Source organism: Panthera leo, chromosome D1 (assembly GCF_018350215.1).
Source record: "Panthera leo isolate Ple1 chromosome D1, P.leo_Ple1_pat1.1, whole genome shotgun sequence".
Lineage (NCBI taxonomy): Eukaryota > Metazoa > Chordata > Mammalia > Carnivora > Felidae > Panthera > Panthera leo.
In genome coordinates, this window is record NC_056688.1 from 88320655 (window position 1) to 88343274 (window position 22620).

At 48.6% G+C, this 22620-nt stretch overlaps 1 protein-coding gene across 1 annotated transcript in view; it reads right to left on the reverse strand.

Annotated features, from left to right (window-relative positions):
• ELF5 (E74 like ETS transcription factor 5) overlaps positions 1-18699 on the reverse strand; it is a 33309-nt gene extending 14610 nt beyond the window's left edge. The window contains exons 1-3 of the mRNA XM_042904972.1: positions 18601-18699; positions 11376-11500; positions 456-689 (exon numbers count right to left, since the gene is read on the reverse strand). Coding sequence (XP_042760906.1) covers positions 456-689; positions 11376-11496 — 355 coding nt within the window. The 5' untranslated portion in view covers positions 11497-11500; positions 18601-18699. The remainder of the gene's footprint in view (positions 1-455; positions 690-11375; positions 11501-18600) is intronic.
• Positions 18700-22620: the final 3921 nt, after the last annotated feature.

Genomic DNA, 22620 nt, shown 5'->3' on the forward strand with positions numbered 1-22620 from the left:
CTGGCTGTTTCTCCTTGACCGTTAGGAAAGTGATCACGAAATGTCAATGAATCGGACTCCTCAGGAAATGGGAAGGGAAAGGGTCTAGTTAACTTTCTCCTCCTTCTGCTTAATGAAAAGTCAAGCAGAAACCTCTTCTTCCATGGTTTATGGTTGCAAATCTTAATTAACATAATACATTGTTTTGTTGTATCTGGTTCCTGAATGTCTTTTTAGTTTTTCTTCTCGTATAAAAAAAAGCACTCAACTTGCTTCCCCTTAACTTGCTCCCTCTGACCTACGATCTCTAATCCTAGCAAACTAGAACTTCCAGGTATCGAGAGGTTTTGGTGACGGGGATGTTAGTGAACAGAGAGTTCCAGTGAATGAGATTTTGCCGTGTGAGTCACATCGTGGGGTCATTCGGTCCCAGTCCCGGGCCCCTCTCCTGGAGGCCCGGCCCTCTGGACACTGACCTTGCGAGCGGATGTTCTGGAGGATGAAGTAGAGGTACTCCCCACAGAGGCCGGCCGCCTCGGTGAACTCCTCCTGAGTCATGCTGCACAGCTGCGGGCCGCTGATGTTGAAGTGGCAGAAGGAAATGCAGCTGGCATCCAGCTTGTACTGGTCACAGCAGAACTGGAGCCATTCCCAGACGTGGCGCTTGGTCCAGTACTCGGGGTGGACGGACGTCCAGTAAGAGTCGCAGGCTACGCCAGAAGAGAGGGAAGTGAGGGACAGCCGCCCCCAGGGAAGCCTCTAGAGGGCCCCCGAAGGAGGCTTCGGTTGTGTTAACACCCCCACCCCTCTGCTGTGAGTTAAAAGAGCCTCTGGCTTTGGGGTGCTCTGGGGCCCAGGTTACCTACTCCACTGCAAAAACCAGAAGAGACTGGATCTTACAGGTGGACGTCGGGGCAGGAGAGAGGATGACGGGTGAGAAACCCAGTCATGGCTTGAGAGTGCCTGGACCTAGTCCCGATGCTTAGAAAGAGGAGAAGTAGCGGAGAAGGGGAGAACAAGGCCCTTCAGTGGTTCGGTTTCAGACAACAGGTTATCAAGAGCACACTCTTTGGAGCCTGACGAGCCCGGGTTCCAACCCTAGTTTGGCTGCTTGTGACTTGGGCGGGGTCCATAGACATTCAAGCCTCAGTTTCCTCATCTGTAAAATAGGTATAATATGCCCAACTCACAGGGCTGTGATGCAATTTGGAGTTAACGTATATAGGCTGTGTAGCGCCTAGAAAACGATCTGCAACTCAATAGTTATTAAATGCTGACTGTGTGCCAGACACAATCTGAAGCTGATTTGATTCCCTCTGCTCTTACAACAGTTGCCAACACTAGCTGTTGGTTTGTGCACTGTTTCTGGTCATCTAGGGCCGAGGGTTCGAGCTGGTGAGACATTGCCCGCAGTCCGACAGAGCTTGGATCACCTTAGCGGGCTCCTCTGGGGAAGAGAGACGTGGGGGAGTTGATTGTATTGTTGCTTCTGTGGTTTTGATGATGCTTTTCTATCCTGAGGACAGAGCCCCGTCACTCTGTCAGAGGAGCCCCGTACAAACCCAGAGAGAAGTGGGCACCATCTTGTCTGGGAGGCTGGGAAGGGGCCATGCTTGGCTTGGAACAGAGACTGGGTGCTCAACAGCTCTGTCCCAATGCCAGGAGAAAAGGGTGGCAGACGAGTGTGGAAAAAGTGAGGAGAAAGGCAGAACGTAGAGGATGGCACAGTGACTGGCTCAGGCTGTGTCGACGACAGAAAGTGTCACTCAGAGTTAGACTCCACAGCAAATGTCAATGAGGCTATTCTGACTCCCTGGTAAATGCTGCATTTGCTGCCACTGTCCCCAGTGAATCTATGGAGCTTCCAATCCAAGGCAAGAGAGATGTTCGCTGCCTGTCAGGAGTCTTGCTCCTTCAGGAGCTCCTCAAGCACCCCTGGTGTGTCAGCTTCTCAAGTGCCTCAAATCCTCCCAAATAGGAATGATCAGGCTACTTCACAGAGGGGGAAACTGAGGCTCCCCCTAAAACTCAGAGCCCTTCCAGAAATCTCTTTCCCTACCGTGGAGTGGATTGAGGGGTGGTCAACTTAAACAATAGATTTGTTTTCATTTAAGTTTGTAATCAGAATTTTATATGCATGTGGATAAAGGGTCGGTAGTCTGGCAAGATGGTCGAGATCAATGTTGTTGCCTCTACCTGGTGGGTGAGGAGAACGAGGAGGCCGCCTCACTTCTTGCTTGCTGGTCGCTGGCTGCGGCCCGCCCACTAGCCCGTGAGGGGCACCTTGGGGCCAATAGGGTCTACTGGGAAAATAGGGCGGCCATTCCCCTGTCTGGTCTGTGCTTTCATCTACTGATTTCTGGCTTGAGTAAACCTCGGGGGCCTTTGACATTCCTGGTATTCTGATGAGGGATGTTTATGAGCCTTGAAATTCTTCCACCCTTGGTCCCTAGCTGGGTCCCCAACGGAGATGGCTATCGGTGTGCAACAGTTGGAGGATACAGTTTATTTCTTTCCGTGGAAAGGTTTCGCCAAGTCTCCATTCCCTCCTCTTTCCACTTCCACCCCCTTGTTATTTTCTTTGGCACGTGAAGAGGGCCATGTTGTTTCTGGACGCTAAAGGGCCTGGAGGATTCGGAGAAATGCTTGGGTGGGGGTGGGCACTGACACGAGGAGGTGTTGCTGGCAGGCTCTGTTCCCCTCAGCTCGCTCCTTTGAAGCTCACCCACAGAGCAGGCTTTGTGTGCGGCTCCCCCTGGAGAAAAGCCAGAGCCAGAGCCAAGCATGGCGGGCTCTCTTCAGGGAAGGCCTTCCCACAGCCCCCGGAGCTGAGAGGAAAACGGCTGTTCTCACTACACAGAGGGCAAAGAGAGTCAGCATCATGGGGCGCTTTCTGGTTGCCGTGTGTTTCCATGGTCCTGTCCTCACTAGAGGGGTGCAGCGATGAGGCTGACAGAGGTGAGGAAGGCCTGCTTCCTCTGGCCCCTCCTCACCCTCTCCCCTGTGGCTCCCTCAGGATTGCTCCTGGGCCAGAACAAGGTCTCCATCTACCGTCTCCTAACTAATTCTTGCTCATCCTCAAGACCACAGCTCACTCCCCCATCTCAGGGAGCCTTCCCACGTCTGCACAGCCCCCTCAGGTGTCCTTCTCAGAAGGATTCATGCCTAACCGCCGCCCCCCCCCCGCCCCAAACATTGAACTCCACATGGCTGGCCAGCTCTGCTTTGCTCACCCTGAGCCAGGAGTGCACACGGCCTGGCCTACCCCGCTGTGGGTGCTCAGTGAGTGGAACTGACTGGCTGAATGACCAAGGATTATTGTCCCCACTTTATAGTTGAGAAAAAGGAGATTCTGGGAGGCTATGTGACTCTACTAAGGCCATGTGGGTAGTCAGTAAAGGAGTTAGGTCCACATCAACTCTTCCATCTTGCATCACATCATGCCTCACTGTCCTCGGTTGAGGAGGACCCAGTCGGACACATCTCAAAGACTGACTAAAAAAGATTTGGACGAAGGCATACTGAAGGCATAAACGCACATGATAATTATACACACACACACACACACACACACACACACACACACGTGTGTGTGTGTGTGTGTGTGTGTATGGTATGCTATACATAAAAAGTTTATGTCTAACGTGTAATATGTAAAATATAAGATAATGTGAAATTTACGTATATATGTATAATATCATACATGTATAAAATTTAGTTTAAAAAGGTTTAAAAAATCAGAAAGAGGATGAGAGACTGATGATGACCAGATTTACAGTCTTTAGAATGGCATGAAGAAGACTCTTTTGCCACCTGAAAGACATGAACTCAGGGCAAATAAAAGAAAGGGTGGGGCCCCTGGATGGCTCAGTGGGTTAAGCATCTGACTTTGCCCCAGGTCATGATCTCGAGGTTCACGAGTTCCAGCCCCGCGTTGGGCTCTGTGCTGACAGCTCAGGGCCTGGAGCCTGCTTCAGATTCTGTGTCTCCCTCTCTCTCTGTCCCTCCCCCAACTGTGCTCTCTCTCTCTCCAAAATAAATAAACATTAAATGGTGTGAACTGAAAACAAAAAACAAAAAAACCGTAATGTCAGTTGAATGTCTGACTTCAGCTTAGGTCATGATCTCACAGTTCTTAGGCTTGAGCCTTGCATTGGGGTCTGTGCTGATGGCTCAGAGCCTGGAGCCTGCTTCGGATTCTGTGTCTCCCTCTCTCTCTGCCCCTCCTCTGCTCATGCTTTGTCTCTCTGTCTCTCTCTTTCTCAAAAATAAATAAACATTAAAAAAATTTAAAAATAAATTAAAAGTAAATTTTAAGAAAGGAAAGGGTAATGCACCCACAGAATATATTATCTTTAATAGGTTGTGTTGTCTGGAAATACAAAGCGTTTTTCTCAATGCATCTAGCATTTATAAAGTAATCAAAACTCTTTGGGGAAGCTGAGCATAAGCCCTTCTGCCTATGTGTGCAAATGACATCTCCTGCCTGGAAGACTTAATCTAAATGTCCACAGGCCACTATTAAGCATCAAACTCAGCCAGCAACTTTGAAGTTGGAAGTGGGTCAGGACATTTGTTCAAGGGCCAGCTACGCTGGGAGGAAGAACTGAGCAGCTAAGGGAGTTTTCAGCAATTCTGGTGGTGGTTGGGGGGTAGTTCTCACAAGTGATGCTATAACCTGCGGTATATTTAAACTCAGAGGGAAGACTTAAGCTTGTAGAGCTGGGCTGGCACACTCACATGCCCACATGGTCAGCAGCGAATGTCCATGGAAGGCACTTAGAAGAGAGGCAGGCGTTTATGTAGTAAGTGCTCATTAAAAACCATCCATTTATACTTGTTAGTACTGGGGCTACCCATAGCACTACTTTGATTGTATTTCCTCAAATACTTCTAATAGGTTCTCTGTGTGTGTGTGTGTGTGTGTGTGTAGGTCGGCAGCTTTGTTCCTTTCCAGAGACTTGGGTTTATTTTCTTTATGAAAACAAAGGAAGTTATACTATAAAGCAAGCTAATTTGTCCTTGAATTGCCAGCAGGAGTTAGGCAACCAATGCTGTCCAAAATGTGGGGACACTGTGTGGTTTTGTAAAATGCTTGATGTTCAGGATGCACATGAGACCCATGCTTCCCCACTGGGGTGGAGGGGCAGGGGCTAAATCCCCACAGAGGGTGCCAAGGGTAAGGGGACCCACATGATTAATGTCTGGGCATCTCCAATGGTAATGCCAGAGAGTGGGTCCATTAATCCACTACTTCCATGCTTTGTTACAGACACCTGCTGGCTTCTCAATCTTACGCCAAGTGCTCTTAAAAAAAAAATCTAGGTGAGTCCCTTTGCCATCTCTTCCACATGAATTGCTGCCCCCAAGCCTTTCCTACATAGAAATTCTGGAGCCAACACTATTCATTATTTTGGAGCCTCACTTAAAGCAAAAATCTAGGTGGGGGGAGATTTTGACTTTTCTTTGCTATGCAACACAATGTGAAATCTGCAGACTGTAAAAATAGTTTGAACTTCGAGCTTTGAGTTATGTTCCCAGACCCTTTGTAGGAGAACTTGGTCTTTCTCCTCTGCTGATCGGGGAACTTCGATGAGAAGGTTTGTGAAGCTAAATGAACCTGCCAGCTCCTGGATTCAATCAGACCCTTGTTCCCATCCTCCATTCTAACTGTCCCGTCAACTAACCTGATGTGGAAGGGACCTGAAGAAAAAGACCTGGAAGGGATTTGTGTGGATTAGCTGAGTTTGAGCTGCGGCATGGACCTTCCTGATTTGCAGTCCTGACTCTTCAGCATATTAGCTGTGCAGTCCTAACTTCCTAACCTCTCTGGACCCCAGCTTCCTTCTGTAAAACAAGAATAATAATAGTGCCTACCTCTTAGAAGGTTTGCTGTGAAAAGGAAAAGAAATGCCTGTAAAGAACTTAGCCCAGTTATCTGGACGGCAGTAAGCCTTCAATGGAAGCCACCTGTAATTTGTTACTATTTTGGGACTGTGTTTGTTCTCAGGGAAATGAGGTCTTCCTTACCAGAGCTTCAGTCTAGGTGAGGAGAAGCAGAACAAAGCAAGCCCAGGGCTCGGCGTGGGGAGGCAGACAGTCTGGGTCAGAGGAGGCCCGAGTTAGACAGCCTGGACCATAATTAGCATGATTTATTAGCATAGGGAGTTGGGAAAGTTTTTTGCCTGGGGCTGCACTGAAGAGAGCCGGTGAGTGGACTGGGTAGCACGGGGGCACCATCAATTGTGGCTTTGTCACCGAAAGGAAGGACTTTATGAGGGGGGAAGCCTGAAATGATAAATTGTTTCCAGGTTTCCTCCCAGAGATGGTCTAACTCCATCCAAGAGCCCTTCTTAGCATTCCTTCCAAGGCTGTGGAATGATTTAGACCATGAAATGGTGGAATGGGAGGGAAGCCTGGAGCAGCATAAGAAACTGGATGGGAAAAACACTGGAAGGGCTGGTGGCTATCAACAAAGGGCTGTGGCCTGGGGCATGTGGGGCTAGGAAGGGACAGGGAGCAGCCAGCCCTGAGTGGTCCTGAGGCCACAGCTGCCCAGGAGGCTCAGGTGTGTGCCAGATAGGGTAGCGGTGGTGAGTGCTGAGGTCTGTCTCTAGGGGGTGCTCGTGGGGTTGTGATCACTGCCACGGGCTCATCTCCCACTTTTCAGTGGATTTTGCTTATTTATCTGGTTTTGACTTAGAAATTCTTAGACTCTATTTTGCGTGCGCTCTCAGACTTCTATACCCAGCACATGAATCTTGCTTAGAAATGCCACATGGGACCCACATGCCTCTCTCCCTGATCTTCCTGGTATTAATATTCAAAAGGTTTTGCACCTTTTCAGATAAAGTTCTTTCTTTAAATAAAATTTCCCAGGGGCGCCTGGGTGGCTAAGTCAGCTCAGCATCCAACTTCGGCTCAGGTCATGATCTCATGGCTCACGAGTTTGAGCCCCGCGTCGGGCCCTCTGCGGTCAGCACAGAGCCTGCCTCAGTTTCTGTCTCCATCTTTCCCCGCCCCTCCCCAGCTCCTCCTCTCTCTGTGTCAAAAATAAGTAAAAACATCAAAAAAATGTAAATAAAATTTCCCCCGGTGTAAGGATAGTTGACGCACGAGTGTTAGGATGTACCAGTTAGCATACCGGACTCTTTGTGCCCGTGGTATCGTCCACACTGTGCCACCAGGTCCTAGATCACATCGCCCATTTTACAAAGTAAACCAAGAAAGTAAGGCACAGAGAGGTGAAATCCCTTTGTCAGGTCACATAGTGAGTAGGCAGCGGAGCCAGCAGTAGGTCGGGTACGTGTACTTCCGCGCCTACACCTGAGGCTTAGCGACCACCGTGCTGTACTGTCTTTAAGGTGCGTGGGGATGGGAGGGGGAGCCAGAGCCTGGCCTTCTCAACTGTCACCTGAGGTCCCCAAGGGACCTCTCAGGAACCCCCAGAACTGCCCCGATCTAGAAACCGCTGCTGCCGACAAAGTATAAACCAGAATCCAGAGCAGAGGGGGTACCGCCTGGTGGTGTGGCGACCCCGCCAAACAGCAGGAGGGTGGCGTGTGGGCGTGTGGGGAGGTTCAAGATGGAGTGCCAGAAGCTCAGCGCGGGGCCAGGATACTCCGTGGCTCGTCAGCGCTTGAGCGGGGAAATCTTTTACGAAGTCTCGTATGCTTGTAAAATATATGCAGCACGCCTGCCACGCTTGGATAAAATTGTCCAGTATTTGCAGCCCTTTAGTTTAAGGGAGCAGGAGGGAACGCCAGGGCGAGTGAATGAAACTCTAGGGTATGTTGCAATCTGTGACCATCCACTCCCCACACAGAAGGCGTGCTTCGAAGAGCAGGTCAGACCCTTTGTGGTTAGCGCGGGGAGGGCACAAATTCAGCTGCTGTCTGCTAAAGCCATTTGAAAAGGTTGTGAAAACAGCTGGTTTTCCGGACTGAGTTGATTATTCCTCTCTGCCCTCTTGTAGACATCGTTCGTCCGGTGGGCACACCCTTTCTTTCTCCTTTTCTTTCCCTTTGGTCTCCAAGTATCGAAGCTGTCAAACTCTGAATCGGAACGGATGAGAAGGAGACCTTTGTTGCTTTTGTTCACTGTGAAAACTGAAGAGAGGAGCAGGACCGTGAGGTGTTCCTGGCAACGGTGAGCACCTCCCAAGTGCCTGGCGTTTGACGAAACGCTTTCTATGTGGACTATCCGTCCTGCCAACCCTAAGAGGCAAAGGCCGTTCCAACTGGGAAAGTATATCCCAGAGACGTTAGAAAAAAAACCTGCCAAGGTCACGGTGCTGGTGGTCAGTGAGAGCGTCAGCCAGACTCGAACAGGGAGCTGCCATTGGGACAACTGCGAATTCAAGATGGAGCTTCCTCTGAGGCTGCAGAGAGGTCTCACTGGCCACGGAGTACAGGAAGTTTGCAGGGTCGTGTCCAGAGGTGAACGTGCTGCATCCTTCTCAGAGAGGGCTGCAGACACTCAGACGGACGCGTCACCTCTCTGGGTGAGAAAGGACGGAGAGAGGCCCTGCTGGTCACTCCTCCCACCGGTGGGAGAGCCAGGGCCTCCAGGGCCCACGCAGTGCCTGGGGAAGCGCTCTGCTACCCTTTCACATCCAGCTTCTCTGACCACCTTTGGGAGGTCAGAGACATTCAGCAACTTCTGGGATCCAGGGCGGGCAGGTGGCAACTCCAAAGCCGGGAGTATTTGGGAGCTCGGTCGCTCCTGGAGGGTATCTTGTCTTCACTGGCCTCATGCCTTGGTGGGACTTTATATTTTCTCAACGGGTGGTGGGAGAAGGCGGCTGCATCTGTGGTGCAGGAATCAGAGAAGCTTCTGGCAAGGGTTCTAGCAAAGACCTGGTCCATCCCCTTGTTACACTGATGGAAATGCAGGGGCCTCAGTCTTTTTATGTACGGCTGTTGGATTTCAGCCCCATCGGCAATCTTATTGGTGATCACTTCGGTTAACCCTTCAGTTTTGTTTTGTTTTGTTTTTACTGTGGTAAAATAGACCTAAAATTTACCATTTTAACCCTTTTCAAGTGTAGATAGAGTTGGGTGGCATTAAGTACATTCACATTATTGTGCATCACCACTGCCTGTGGTGAAAACACCACTTTCTCATCTTCCCAAACTGAAAGTAGTCTTTGTTTTCATTTATTTATTTTTTAGGAAGAGAGCTTGAGTGGGGGAGGGGGAGAGAGAGAGGGAGAGAGAATCCCAAGCAAGCTCCACGCTGAGTGCTGAGCCCAATGTGGGGCTTGATCTCACGACCCTGGGATCATGACCTGAGCCGAAATCAAGAGTTGGGTGCTTAAATGATTGGGCCGCCCAGGTGCCCCAGTCCTTCATTTTTATTAAAAAAAATTTTTTTTAATGTTTATTTTATTTTTGAGACAGAGAGAGACAGAGCATGAACGGGGGAGGATCAGAGAGAGGGAGACACAGAATCCAAAACAGGCTCCAGGCTCTGAGCTGTCAGCACAGAGCCCAACGCGGGGCTCAAACTCACAGACCGCAAGATCATGACCTGAGCTGAAGTCTGCCACTCAACCGACTGAGCCACCCAGGCGCCCCGCCAGTCCTTCGTTTTTAAACGCATGTGTGTGCTTATCCTGTGCCTGACTGTGTCCCAAACACTTCACATATATTAACAAGTCACCCTCGCAACAATTCTATGAGGTAGGCGTTATTGCTGTCTCTACCTTACAGATGAGAAGACTGAGGCACGAGAAATTACGACGGCACAGTTATTAAATATCAAAGCCGGACTTCACAGTTAGGATGCCTGGCTCCAAAGCCTCAGCTCTTGATGACCCCAGAAACTGTTCCAATGCCTGCAACACTTCCCCGGGGCAGGCAGCTGAGGTCATCTCCTCCCGCCGCCACCCCAGCTGCCACCTGGCAGAGAAGGCAGGGAGAGGGGGCTCCCAGGATGGCAGGTCTGGGTCACGCATGGGTGGAGGGAAGGACCTTCTCTCTGGGTCCTTCCATCATGCGGCATATGGGGAGATGATGCGGACAGGTAAGCCTTCACTTTCTTCCTTCAAATTCAGGAAACGAGGTGCTTCTAGGCCTTAAGGAGAATTGCAATATGTATCTGGCTGACTCAGGACCCTTCAGACAGAGTGAGAGACATCATGTGCATGCGTGTATGCATGGGTTGGTGTTGGGAGCCCGTGCAGGACTGGATTATGGAGGTGAGTGCCTCAAGTCTGTCTGTGTGGCCCTGGCCCCCGGCCTGGAGGCAGGGGCTTCCTTCCAGTGGGGGACATTTTGCAGCATCCTCAGAGGCGTGGCCTCTGATGGACCCACCTGCTTCCTGCCCCTGAGTGTGGACCACGCCAAGCTGGGATGCACAGGGTTAAGGCCCCGCAAGGACTGACAGCTTGATTAGGACTCGCATCACCAGCCTCAGGGTGTGCACCTGCTGCGATAGCAGTCTGCCAGGTTTGCTGTGATGTGCAGTCACCCGAGCACCTGGGGACAGAGGCCCTCAGAAAGATTCTGGGGCAAAGCTCAGCTGGCTTCCCTTTGGCAGATTTGCATAAGGCCCCATGCTTCCTTTTTAGGTGGACAAGACCAGCCAAGAGAGGATGAGGTGGGGGAAGGGAGGCCTGGGGGTCAGTGCAGGGATTCGTGTTTACTGAACATTTGCTTTGTGCAAAGCTACATATTTTACGCAGTTTGGCTCCTTTAATCCTCAGAGAGTTTCTCATCATCTTTAGGGATAAAGAAATAGAAGCTCAGAGAAAGCCAGCAATATTAATATCAATAACCACATGGTAATATCATTTGTAAGATGACCATGTAGGAGCGTTAAGGGTACAGGTGCTCAAGTCAACTCGTGTGAAGCTTAACAAACCGTAAGACTTCGTACAACTCACTTAACCTCTCTGTGCCTCAGTTTCTTCATCCATAAAATGGAAATCATAATTGTTTGTTTCTCTTAGGTCTTCTATAAGGATGGGGTGGGTGCTTGGTGCAGGGCCTGAAACAATGCTAGTACTCAGCAAATGTTAGCTAAAACCATAATGACCAAGCAATAACAGTCTACTAGGCTCCGGGCTAAGAGTTTCTTTCCACTACCATTGTTTAAATATAATAACTCCAAGAAATTGGCATTATCATCTGCTAGCAAAAATGAGGCTTGAAGAAGTTAGTGGAGCCCCCAAGGCCACAGAGCTGGGAGGAGTTTGGGTGAAGATTCCAGTGCTTTCCTCTCTGCAGAAGCTGTCCTTCCTGCCGGCCAGACCTCCTCCAGTCCTCTGCCCTGCACACTGGTGAGCGCTGGCATTTTCAGGCCCCCAGCATGGCCTTGCCGCCTCCTGGAGGCCAGCACCACCTCCTGCCCCAGTTCTCCCAGCTCAGATGGGCTTCTCTGGATGTACGCACCTGTCTGATGCTCAAAGGCAGGATAATACTCTTCATTGCTGAACATATCAGTCCACGACATCAGGGGGTCGCAGAAGGACGTGTTGGGCAGGAAGGTACTGTGTGTCACTGAGTCCAACATCACCCTGCAACGGCAGGAGAGGACTGTGAGGAGGCAGACAAGGGCCACGCTGCAGGAGCCCCCAGCTGGGCACACTTGTTTTTTAAAATTAAAAAAAAATTTTTTTTTTGTGCTTATTTATTTTTGAGAGAGAGAGACAGAATGCAAATGGGGGAGGGGCAGAGAGAGTGGGAGACTGAATCCGAAGCAGGCTCCAGGCTCCGAGCTGTCAGCACAGAGCCCGACACGGGGCTCGAACCCATGAACTGTGAGATCATGACCTGAGCTGAAGTCGGACGCTTAACTGACTGAGCCACCCAGGTGGCCCCACGCTTGGTTTTTAATAACAAACATGTGGCCTCCTAGGAACCAGGCACCCCTCTAAGTGCTTGCCACAATGACGTTATTCAATCCTTGCCACATCCCGTGAGGTTTGTACATCTATCCCCGGTGTGTATATGAGAAAACATAGGCAGAGGGGTTGAAAAACAGTTGCCCACGTAACATGGCCAGTAAGTGGCAAAGCTCGGGTTTTAAGATAGAGGCTCTTGTGATGTAATACTGCTTTTTTCTCTACTTTTCCTACCGGCTCACATCTGACCCCTGAACTCTGGCTTATACTGTGTAACGATCTGCTTCTGAAAGTTGGACAATAATTGCTATACGTTAATATACCCGCAAACCCTTACCTACAATCCTGAAATCCAAAAGCTCTGAAATTGAAAGTACGTGTGTGTGTTTGGTGCAAACTTATTTTCCAGCAGAAAAGCTCCCGCCCTGCCAAACAGTTCTAAATTAATGTTAAACAGTTTTATGTACGGCTATGTATATATTATATCCATACGTCTGTATACAGGCATAGAAAACGTCTACTAAATATACGTATACATGTATATGTATATAAGTGACATATTATACGTATATAAACACATATAACTATAGTTATAGTTTTACTTATTCTACTTGATGAATATTCATATGATACATACAACACACATGGTTCCTATGATTCCTAGAAGGAATATTCTGTATTCTGCAGTATATACACTGGAAAACCTTCCTAATACCTGAAGGATTCTGAACTCTGCAGCGCATCTAGCCTCGGGGTTTTGGTTAAGGGAGTGAGGACCTGTGGTAATCGGAACATACACTTACTACCTGTTGGGCTCTGTGCTGAGCATTTTACTCCTTTATATTAATACATTATTCAGGGTCTCCTTGGGACAAACACTCTGAGACAGATTCAGATTCTGCTAGTGGTTCTGTGTGAGTGATGCAGACGGATGCTCTAAGATTTCAGGTAACATACCCCAAACCACCTGTCTGGCAGGTGGTGGAATTTGGGTTTGCCGATTTAAGAAGTCATGGTCCTAATCACAGGGCTGTACTTCCTGCCCACACTGGCGAGGAGGGAGATTTGGGAGAAGGCGTCTGGTCAAGGCTGGAAAGGGGGAATGGGCTGGGGGCCCTCACTCGTGTGCATTCTTGCCCATGCTGGTCTCATCTGTCAAGTTTGCTGCTTCCCATATTCCCACATTTTAGGGGAAAAAAACAAGAATTCATGTTTGGTGGGTTAGAAAAATCTGTTTGCCTGACTTCTCTTTTCTGATTATCACAATAATGTTGACGAGGTAGGGTCCACTTTGCAAAGGGGACCCAGCAGCTCAAGATCACACAGCTGGTAGGTAAGCGTCAGAACAAAGACTGGATGCCAGGTCTTGGGACATTGAGCGTATAGAATTTTCAGATGGCCAGGAGCTTATTAACCATCTAGCCCCGTGTTTCACAAACTTTAGTCATTTGCCTACCATCCCGATAATTTACTTAATCCGCTAAAAAAGTCAACTCCTTTTTTGTTTACTTATAGGCTTGTTTATTTCCTTTTAAATAAGCTTATTTAAAAGGAAAACTTGGTATTGCCATGATAAATGGAAAGTCGGTATCATGCATAAAAACATGCATAAAAACAAAGACATTTAAATAAAAACTGTTGGCCCATGCAACACCTAAATCAGAGGTTAGCGAACTACAACTTCAAGGCCCATTCCAGGCCACCACCTATTTTTGAATGGTCCACAGCTAAAAATGATTTTACAGTTGTAAAGAGTTACATAGTAAATGGTTATATAAGTACCTACCTAATACAATTGATTTTGCCTTTTGGCCTGTATATCCTAAAATACTAACTACCTGGCCCTTTAAGTACAAGTTTTCCTACCTCTGATCAGATCTAGCTCTCGTATCGTAAGTGGTGTGAATACCACATGTTCAAAAGTCCAGAATTAGTCCAATCTTTCCTTTTACCCCATCATTGTACAGTGGAGACAATTAAGGCCCAGGGACTTTGTGTATCTTGCTCAAGGTCAATGGGTGTCAACATTGTGTTGTAGAGAGTGCTTAAGGTTTCCGAATTTTGGCCCATCTGCTTTCTTTTCTAGAAACACTCACAGTCACATCTGCCTATAGACACACCCCTAACACACTTACCTATCAAATGGACCTCAGTACTAAGAAGGGCAGGGATTGTGTGATTCCAGAATCAAAGGCCGATTCTTTGGGGGTTCTTGAAGATCTACCGTCATTATCGTCATCAAATGTGCACGAACATTTGGATATTAACAGAGGACAGAGAAATAGCTGAGTACAAATTCTCACGCTCTGGCACCCTTTATGGGCCATTATTAGAGAATCACCAGACCTCACTGGGAAGCCTCTTTTCTGATGCCCAGAAAGGGTTAATCTGCTTGGTGGGTTATCATGCTCATGGATCTCCCCCTGGGAGCCATAGCAAACAGAGGTCAAGGCTGCCTGAGTTTGGACTCTGATTTTCCCACGGATTGGCTGCTTTTATATCCTGAGCTGGGGGTAGGATGAAATGGGATGGGGGCGGGAGCTATGAGGGAGCTAAGGGCCGCTGGAGCCCAAAGCCCCTTCTGCATTCTGGACGCCACCTCAGAAAAGCTCCCCTAAGTGACGGCTGAAGGTAAAGTCTCAGAAAACCGAGGAAGAAGATGGTGGACCTTTGACATGACCTTCATGGGGAGGTTTGCAGAAAGGAGAGGTGTCCTTTATATGGAAGAAAATAGAAAACTGTCCCAGGTCTTCCCCATCAATTAGAAATTTTCCAGATCAAAACCCACAACAGCAGGAGTGAGCACTTCTTCACTTACACCTCAAAAGTCATTTGGTAAATTGAATTTGATCATAAAAAATCAGGAATATTTTACATCAGTAGGATATTTACCCCCTTTGAGGGTTTCTTTTCCATTTAATACCAACCTACTTACTTGCCCTGCAATTTCTCTACTGCTGTACGCAGCATCAGATCCGATTCCCTTTGGTAATCCCTTCTATGACAAATTATATCCATTAAGTTTTCTTAAAGGGCTCTCAGGTGTACCACGGGCTATTTTTTTTTTTCTGTAATTATTTCTTGCTTCTTGGAAAAATGTTTTTTTTTATGAAAGTGTCAAATTTAAAAAAAATTTCTATTTTTTTGCTCTTACAGTAGGAGGGGGTATCATTCATTAACCCTGGTCTTTCCACAAAAGACTCTGGCCACTTAGTCAGCATACGCTAAGGCGTGAGAGTTCAGGAATAATGACTAGTTGGTACCCAGTGGCCTAGCTTCCTAGGCCCTCGAAAGTCCTTGCAATAATTGAACATTTTACCTCTTAAGATTTCTTTCACGTAGGTGGAACAGGGTGAGGGTAGGGGGGAAAAGAACCGCTATTTGAAGCCCCATTTCTCAACCAGTACATTGAGTTCCAGCAATAGGTAGGCCCAGGCTTGAAGTTTGACCGTGCGTTCCCAATGGGGGTGACCTTGACCCCCGAGGGGAAACACTGGTTCTTGGGGGTCAAAATAAATCTTAGACATTATTATGTCTCATGGTCCTCTGAAGGGCCACGGTACATAAATGATACACATAAACATAAACGGTATCTATGGGGGGGGGGTGGTAATGCAGTAGTAATGACTATGAAAACATTATCTATAAAGCCTCCTTAGTGGGGACAACAATGAAAACATGGTTGAGAAGCCCTGGGTTAGACCTGGAGTCAGCCACAGGACAAGAGGGGAGATCCAAGGAGGGTCCTGGGCCTCCTGTTCTAGCCACACAGTTTTGTTTTTTGAGGTGCTGGCTGGTTTGTCATCATGGAGAGGACACGGGACTGGGGGCCATGATTTTGCCTCTTGTGTCTCCATTCTTCATTCACTAAATGAACCCACCAATGAGGGGGGCTCTGAGATGTGCCCTGGCCCCATGATTTTCTGCAGGCACCCACCTGAATGGACCTTCACATCCAGACATGTGCCCGCACACACGTACCCATACATGTTGGTGATACTGGATACCGTGGTCAAGCAAGCTCGCTAAGTTGGAGTAAAATCCAACCAATACAAATGGAGATTAAACTTTCAGCTCTGCCAAGTTCCCCCAGTTTCCTATTCTCCCTTCCCTCCTATGTCCGCTACTTTTAGCAGTGGGCTCTGGATATTCTTTGCCTGGGCTAGCCAGACCCCTTAAGCACTTTGGACCCTCACTCACTGCCCGTCAACACACCCACAGCTTTTGGAATCAGTTTCCCCCACGACTACCTTTGTAGCTGCCTAGCAAGTAGGAAAGGCTCAAGCACAGTCCACACAAGGGGAGGGAATCAGGTGGGTTCCCTTCCATGCACGAGAAAGGCTGGCCACAGGTACCTTTTGGAATGAGACAGTGATAGCAGGGAAGCTCAGATCCTTGATGCCTCTACTGGCTTTCTAACCCTTCTGAGAGCCGGCTCACTCACCAAATATGCACAGGGACGGTCCGCACAGTCAGAGGGACAGTCCTGTGGGCTTCCTGCCCCCACAGGAGTCAGAGGCAGCAATCACAGGTGTGGTGCCCATGCCCTGAGAAAACAGGCACCTCTGCTCAGCCTTCCAGAGAGAGAGGAAGGAGCAAACCACCCAGGCTTGGCCAGTTTGCCAGAGGAGGAAAATTCCTTCCTGACCCTGGCAGAGATCATCAACTTTACTCTGGGCATGTGACCAAAAATCCACCCAATTAAGCATCTACACATTGGCTGTTTATGCACCAAAACATCACCAGGCAGAACAAGACCATGAAGGTGGAAACCATGGAAAGGGTGGGGGGTGGGGGGCAAGAAGGGCCTTCCCTGATCCCACCACCTGGGCAGTCTCGTTGGGACGAAGATGTTTTTCCTCCTTCAAAGCCTCGGCGACACCTAAGTGTCCCCCAGGTCCTGAGCCCTGGGGGCAAGGCATGGTCAATTTCCCATGCTTTGGACCTTTCTAAGAAGGAACACATGGAGGAAAACTCAGTGGACTATTTTGACACTTGCTGTTAAATAATTGGGGTGCTTGAATAGTTAGTTGTTTTAGGAGAAAACAGAGCAACTGCGAGAACAGACTTGCTCTTGTCTTGACAAGTGACTCCTCATTTTCCTCTAGCTTGTTTAAGGAGCTTGCTAGTTTGTTCTTAGTTGTTTTCCCGAAGGTGTGGCAGAGACCCGCAAAAGGTAAGCCCCACGGTTTACTGTGGGTTCCAATCCAAAGCTCATCAGCTTTGGATTGAATCCTCTGGGGGTTAATTCTCTCTTTGCCACCCACAAGGACGAGGAACATAGGCCACATTTCTTACTACCCAGCCTGTCAAAATTCTTTATTTTTGTCTCATACAAGGTGCACTATAGAAAAACCCATGCCCTTCTCTGAACTCATCTTTAAAGTGCCTTACCTTTAAAATGGGATTTTAGGGTTGTCTGGGTGGCTCAATGGCTTAAGCGTCTGACTTTGGCTCAGGTCATGATCTCGGGATTCGTGAGTTTGAGTCCCTCGCTTGGGCTCTGTGCTGACAGCTCGGAGCCTGAAGCCTGCTTCAGATTCTGTGTCTCCCCCTCTCCCTGCTCCTCCCCCACTCATGTGCGTGCGCTCTCTCTCTCAAAAATAAATAAACATTAAAAAAATTTTTTCAATGGAATTTTAACACGCAATCCTCATTATGTCCCGAGAATTGAATAAAATCAGATAATATATGCAGGGGTCTGGCCATAATACACTTATTCCTGCGCCAGAGGGGGGAAAATCATCTGTCGCCAATATATCTAAAAGATTGCTATTATGGTGACTTCTGAGAAAAAAAGGCAACCGAGAGGTAGCTGTGAAAGTGCCTGCCTAGAAGACCTTGTGTTACGAAAAACATTCTTAGAGACAACATGAGGACAAAGAATTAAGCTTTCACTCAGGAGCAAACAACCCCTCTCTCTGGGCCTTTAGTCTAAAACACGAAGCTGTCTCCCTAAATCCCTTTATTTTTCTAGGCCTCAGTTTCCTCATCTGTAAAATGAAGAGGTTGTACTTTATGACCTCGGACATCCTTTCCGGTTTGTAAAATTCATAAGTTCGTCCAAACGCAGGGCCCCCGGCTTCAGGTGGAGAAGGGGGCATGTGCTACCAGTGGCTGCCAGCAGGGGGCAAATGCACACGAACCCCACACACAGGGCAGAGTCTTTGAAAAGGTCTGAGAATACAGTGGAAAAACCCTAAGCATTGCTTTTCTGGAAGCGGTCAATATACTGAGGTGGGAGGAGAGGGCAAAACGGGTTTCTTTTAAGCTATCATGTACAGACACATTCCTGAAAAATGCCCAAACCGTAATAAGGGAGCTCTCTTCTCTGTATCAAGGGGGAGCCACGAGCAGGCCAGTGGCGAAAGAAGTTTAGTAAGGGGGATGGTAGGCTCTCCTTGAAGCCGAATATTTTTCAGTGCGAAATCTAGCTTCCCTTCCTAAAGACAGCTTTAGGAAAGGGTAGAGAATTGAGTGCCTGTACATATTCTCTACCAGTTGCCCTTGGTTTGGTCAAGAGATCCGGAGCGCGTGGGGGTGCCTAGGAAGGGGGTGGTTACACAGCCTGAGGAGGCAAAACCGACCCTCTCGGGCAAGCATTTAAATCCCAGTCAAACGTTTCCCAGGAGGCATTGTGACTGATGGAACTGGCAAGGGGGGCTGGCAATGTGGAGCTGGAGACAAGATGAATGGTCCCGGGCCCCAGCCCGAGCCTCTAAGCCCTGACACCCCTTATAATTCTTCCAAAAGAGCAAAGAAAAGGTGCTTACGTGAGGACAGCGGTGACTAGGTCCAAAGAGGAGGCTTTCAAGGCAAGAGAAGGCAGGCGCTCCCAGCACCAGCATACAGTGGAAATAAAGGCACCTGTAGCCTTGTGATATAAGTAACACCTACAGACAGGTCCGTTTGGTTTTTCAGGTTTACGCACAGCCCCTTTGATGACGGTGACATACAGTGTGACACGGCTCCTTGGAGGGGGGGAATGGTTCTCACATGCAGAAAGTTTACCTTTATCCTGTTTTTGTGCCCAGCTCACTACCCGCCCCCACCCTCCCTCCCCCCCTTTCCAGGGGACTCAGTAAACAAGCTGAGAATTCTTGCCGCTGGGAGCTTTGCGGGGAACGTGCAGTGCATTTGCTGGGAATTCTCGTTCATGCAAGCTGGAGGGGAAACTCTGAAACTCAGCCCCGGTATCTGTCTCTGCCGCCTCCCTTCTGGGCTGGCGGAGTCCTGCACTTACGTATACCACGTCATTCTCCCTAACCCCCACGCGCCCCCTCCCCCCCCCCCCCCATGTGGCAAAGAGCAAGGGCAGGATGGGGCAGTGGTTAAGAACACAGGCTTTGCAGCTAGATGGTTTGGGATTCAAATTCTAGGTTCATCGTTTTCTAGCTGTGTCACCTTGAATAACTTAACTAGCTAGATAATAAGTGGCTCTAATGCAAACAACAATACCTACCCACTGGGCTGCTGGGGGTCACATGAGGCAATGCAGGGGAAGCACTGAGTAAGCCCCTTGTGACTTATTTTCCTTGACAAAGCACATCAATTAGAACCCCCCTTCTCTCCACCATTTCCTCCAACCTTATGCCTTGCAACACGATGAAGGCATTAGCCAGCTTGTAGACCGATGTGGGGACCTCCTTCTACCTTCTCTCTCAAAACCATCAGACACATGAACTTATTTAACTTCTACCATCTCCAAATGCAGTGAGCCATGTGGTGGCTTTCTCCCTTTCCCCTCCCCCCCTTATAGACAGAGGTTTAGTGGCCCAATCGGGTAGATGGAGAAAGAGGTTTAATGGCCCAGTCAGGTGTCGGCTGCTACCAGGCTGGGGGCCTGACTCGCCTGCCAGCTCCCTGGTGTTGCAGTGAGAACTACCCACTTTGTAGTACTTCCCCTCCAGAGCGGAAACTCGACCTAATTTAGGCTGTGAAATACAGTGTCCCCGGTGGCCTATGGGATGACATTTATAATGCTATGCCTTTTCTGCACTGTGCTTCTAGCTCTGTTGCATAGCCAAGCCACTGTGTCCAAACTGCAGACTCCAATCTTTGAAGTGAAAGCAGAGACTGGTTCGTTAGGTTTTCTTGGGAACTCTGGGCACGGGTACAAACACACAAATACACACACACATACAGTGTGGAGAAACAAAAGGCCGTTCATTGGAGGGCTCAGGATGTCATGGAAAAACTGTTGAAGGAAGATAAGGCCACCGACTTGCTGTGTAACCTCAGGCAAGTCGGGCAGCTTCTCTGGGCTTCATTTCCTCCCATGGTAAAAGGAGGAGTTTCGATGGGAATAGCGATGTTCAAATTCATTCAGACAATTCCCGGGAAACCCCAGGGGTTCCAGGGAGCCCCCAGAAGTGCTGCTGGGGATGGGGGGGATGGGAGCCCAGTGGGTCAGGGCTCTAGACCTCTCCTCCCTGATTCAGTAAGGGCACCTCAGCTTTTATATAAATCTCCAGGGTAAGATTTCATTTGAACAAAAGAATCTGCACTTTAAAAGAGTTTGCAAAGAACTGGATTAGATGCTCTTTGAGAGTCCTCCAAGCTCTAACATTCTGTGGTTTGCCTCTTGCTCCTTGGCGTCTAGGGAACTGAGATGGTCCCACACTGTTGGGCGCTTCCCACCTTGTCGCTGGTTTCTGAAACGCTTCTCACGTTTGGACCTGCACACACGCACTCTTCTCAGTGGAGAGCTTTGCACGGAAAGCGTAGCATTCCGCTGTTGTCTTTTGGAGGAATTGCATTTCTTTTTCCTGTGCTGTCTCGGCTCAACTGTTTCAGAGTGAAAAGTTCTCTGGCAGTGAATACGTGTGACAACAAACTCTGCTTGTCTCATGGTCCTGAGTGTACAATACGGCATCTCCGAGGGCCTATGTGTGAAATTACAGGCTTCTGGACCAGTGGATAAAAGGGGTGATTAAGATAAAAACCAAAATAAAAGAGGAATTTGACTCTAATTAAGTCTAACTATCACATTGAACCTAAATTTGATTAGAGTGGAGATCTTAGATAACATCAAACCCTAAGTTTATAAAAACTGTGTTGTGAATGTCGGTCGAAGACAAGAGGCGGGGGTTGGGGATGGGGAAGAGGAGGGCAGAAGACAGTATGGAACATTTTAGAATTTCCAGCCTATCCTCCTGATGTCTCAACACCCAGTAACAACAGGTAACACTAATTAGGCTCATAAGAGCAACCTAGTGACCTAGACCAGATTATGGAAGGGGACTTCTTGTGTTTGAGTCCCTGCTTGGCCACCTGCTGGCTGGGTGATCCTGGGAAGCTTCTTTAACATCCAGACCTCCCAGTTCCCTCATCTGGAAAATGGGAAAGACGAATGCGTCGCTCACAGGGTTGTGTGAATTGAATGAACTACGACCTGGGGAGTGGCTGGAGCCCTACGCAAGTGTGCACTTTATTATCTATGTGCTGTTAGATTTCTCAAAGCAATTAAACAAGGAGGGCACTAGACTCCAGTGGCTCTAATGGCTGGTAGCCCGTGTCAGCAAACCGAAACCTAAGCTAGACTCGATTGTGAATGCACTGGGATCTGAAAAAGTGAGCTTTAAAAACCATCAGTCGCAAACAGCCCAAGTAGCCTTTCCCAAATGAGGCAAGTGCTTAAGCTATAGCCTATCAAATAATTTCCTTACTTTGCTTCCACGTCTGCTCTATAAAAGGCCTTCCCCTAGCTCTTGATGGTTGACTACTTTCAGTCTGGCGATGCCTGACTGGAGTTGATGTTTGCTCAAATAGACACTTGAAAATTTTGGGGCGCCTGGGTGGCTTCGTCGGTTAAGCGTCCGACTTCGGCTCAGGTCGTGATCTTGGGGTCCGTGAGTTCGAGCCCCGCGTCGGGCTCTGTACTGACCGCTCAGAGCCTGGAGCCTGTTTCAGATTCTGTGTCTCCCTCTCTTTCTGCCCCTCCCCTGTTCATGCTCTGTCTCTCTCTGTCTCAAAAATAAATAAACGTTAAAAAAAAATTAAAAAAAAAAAGAAAATTTTACATATGCCTCAGCTTACCTTTTAATACATTCATTCCGTTAAAATTCTCACAACTCTTTGATGAGGGGGTTACTTATTATGTCCATTTTACAGATGAGGGAACTGAGGCACAGAGAGGTTAAGTAACTTGCCCATGGTCACACAGCTAATAAATGGGAGAACGAGTATTTTAGTCCAGGCTGCCTGCCTTCAGAACCTGTCCTCTTAACTACTGTGATCAGCCTCTGGGTGTCCCTGGGGTGGTTGTGTGGGGTCAGAGAGGAAAGAATCATATGCATAGAATATCTATCACGTGTCAGGCATTGTGCTAGAATGCTTACCTGTCTTACCATGGTTATTTTTCATAATAGCCCTGGGAATTAGCTATCACTACCTTCTTCTCAGGATGAAGAAACAGAGGTCCCAGGCTTGCTGGGTGTCATCCAGCTGGGAGGTGGCCAAGCCTGGGTTGAACTCGGGCCTGCCCAGGGTTAAAACTGTGCTGTAGACAGAGGAGCTCAGGTCGGCCTGAGCCTCTCTCCTTTTGCTCTGGCCTCAGCACTGCCTTCTGAGGGGACCCTGGCCTCTCTGTTGGTTCAAGATCCCTGGGTCTTATGGCCATTGCAGACATAGTCTGTGTCTCACTGTAGAGTGGAAATTCTGGTACCTCATGGACTTCCTGGTACTTAGTATGGCTCTTGGGACAGAGAAGGCACTGAATACATGCATGTGCCATGGAAGTAAATTCAAAGACAAGCCACTTGACGTAGGGCTGGAGGCTCCTACCCAATTCT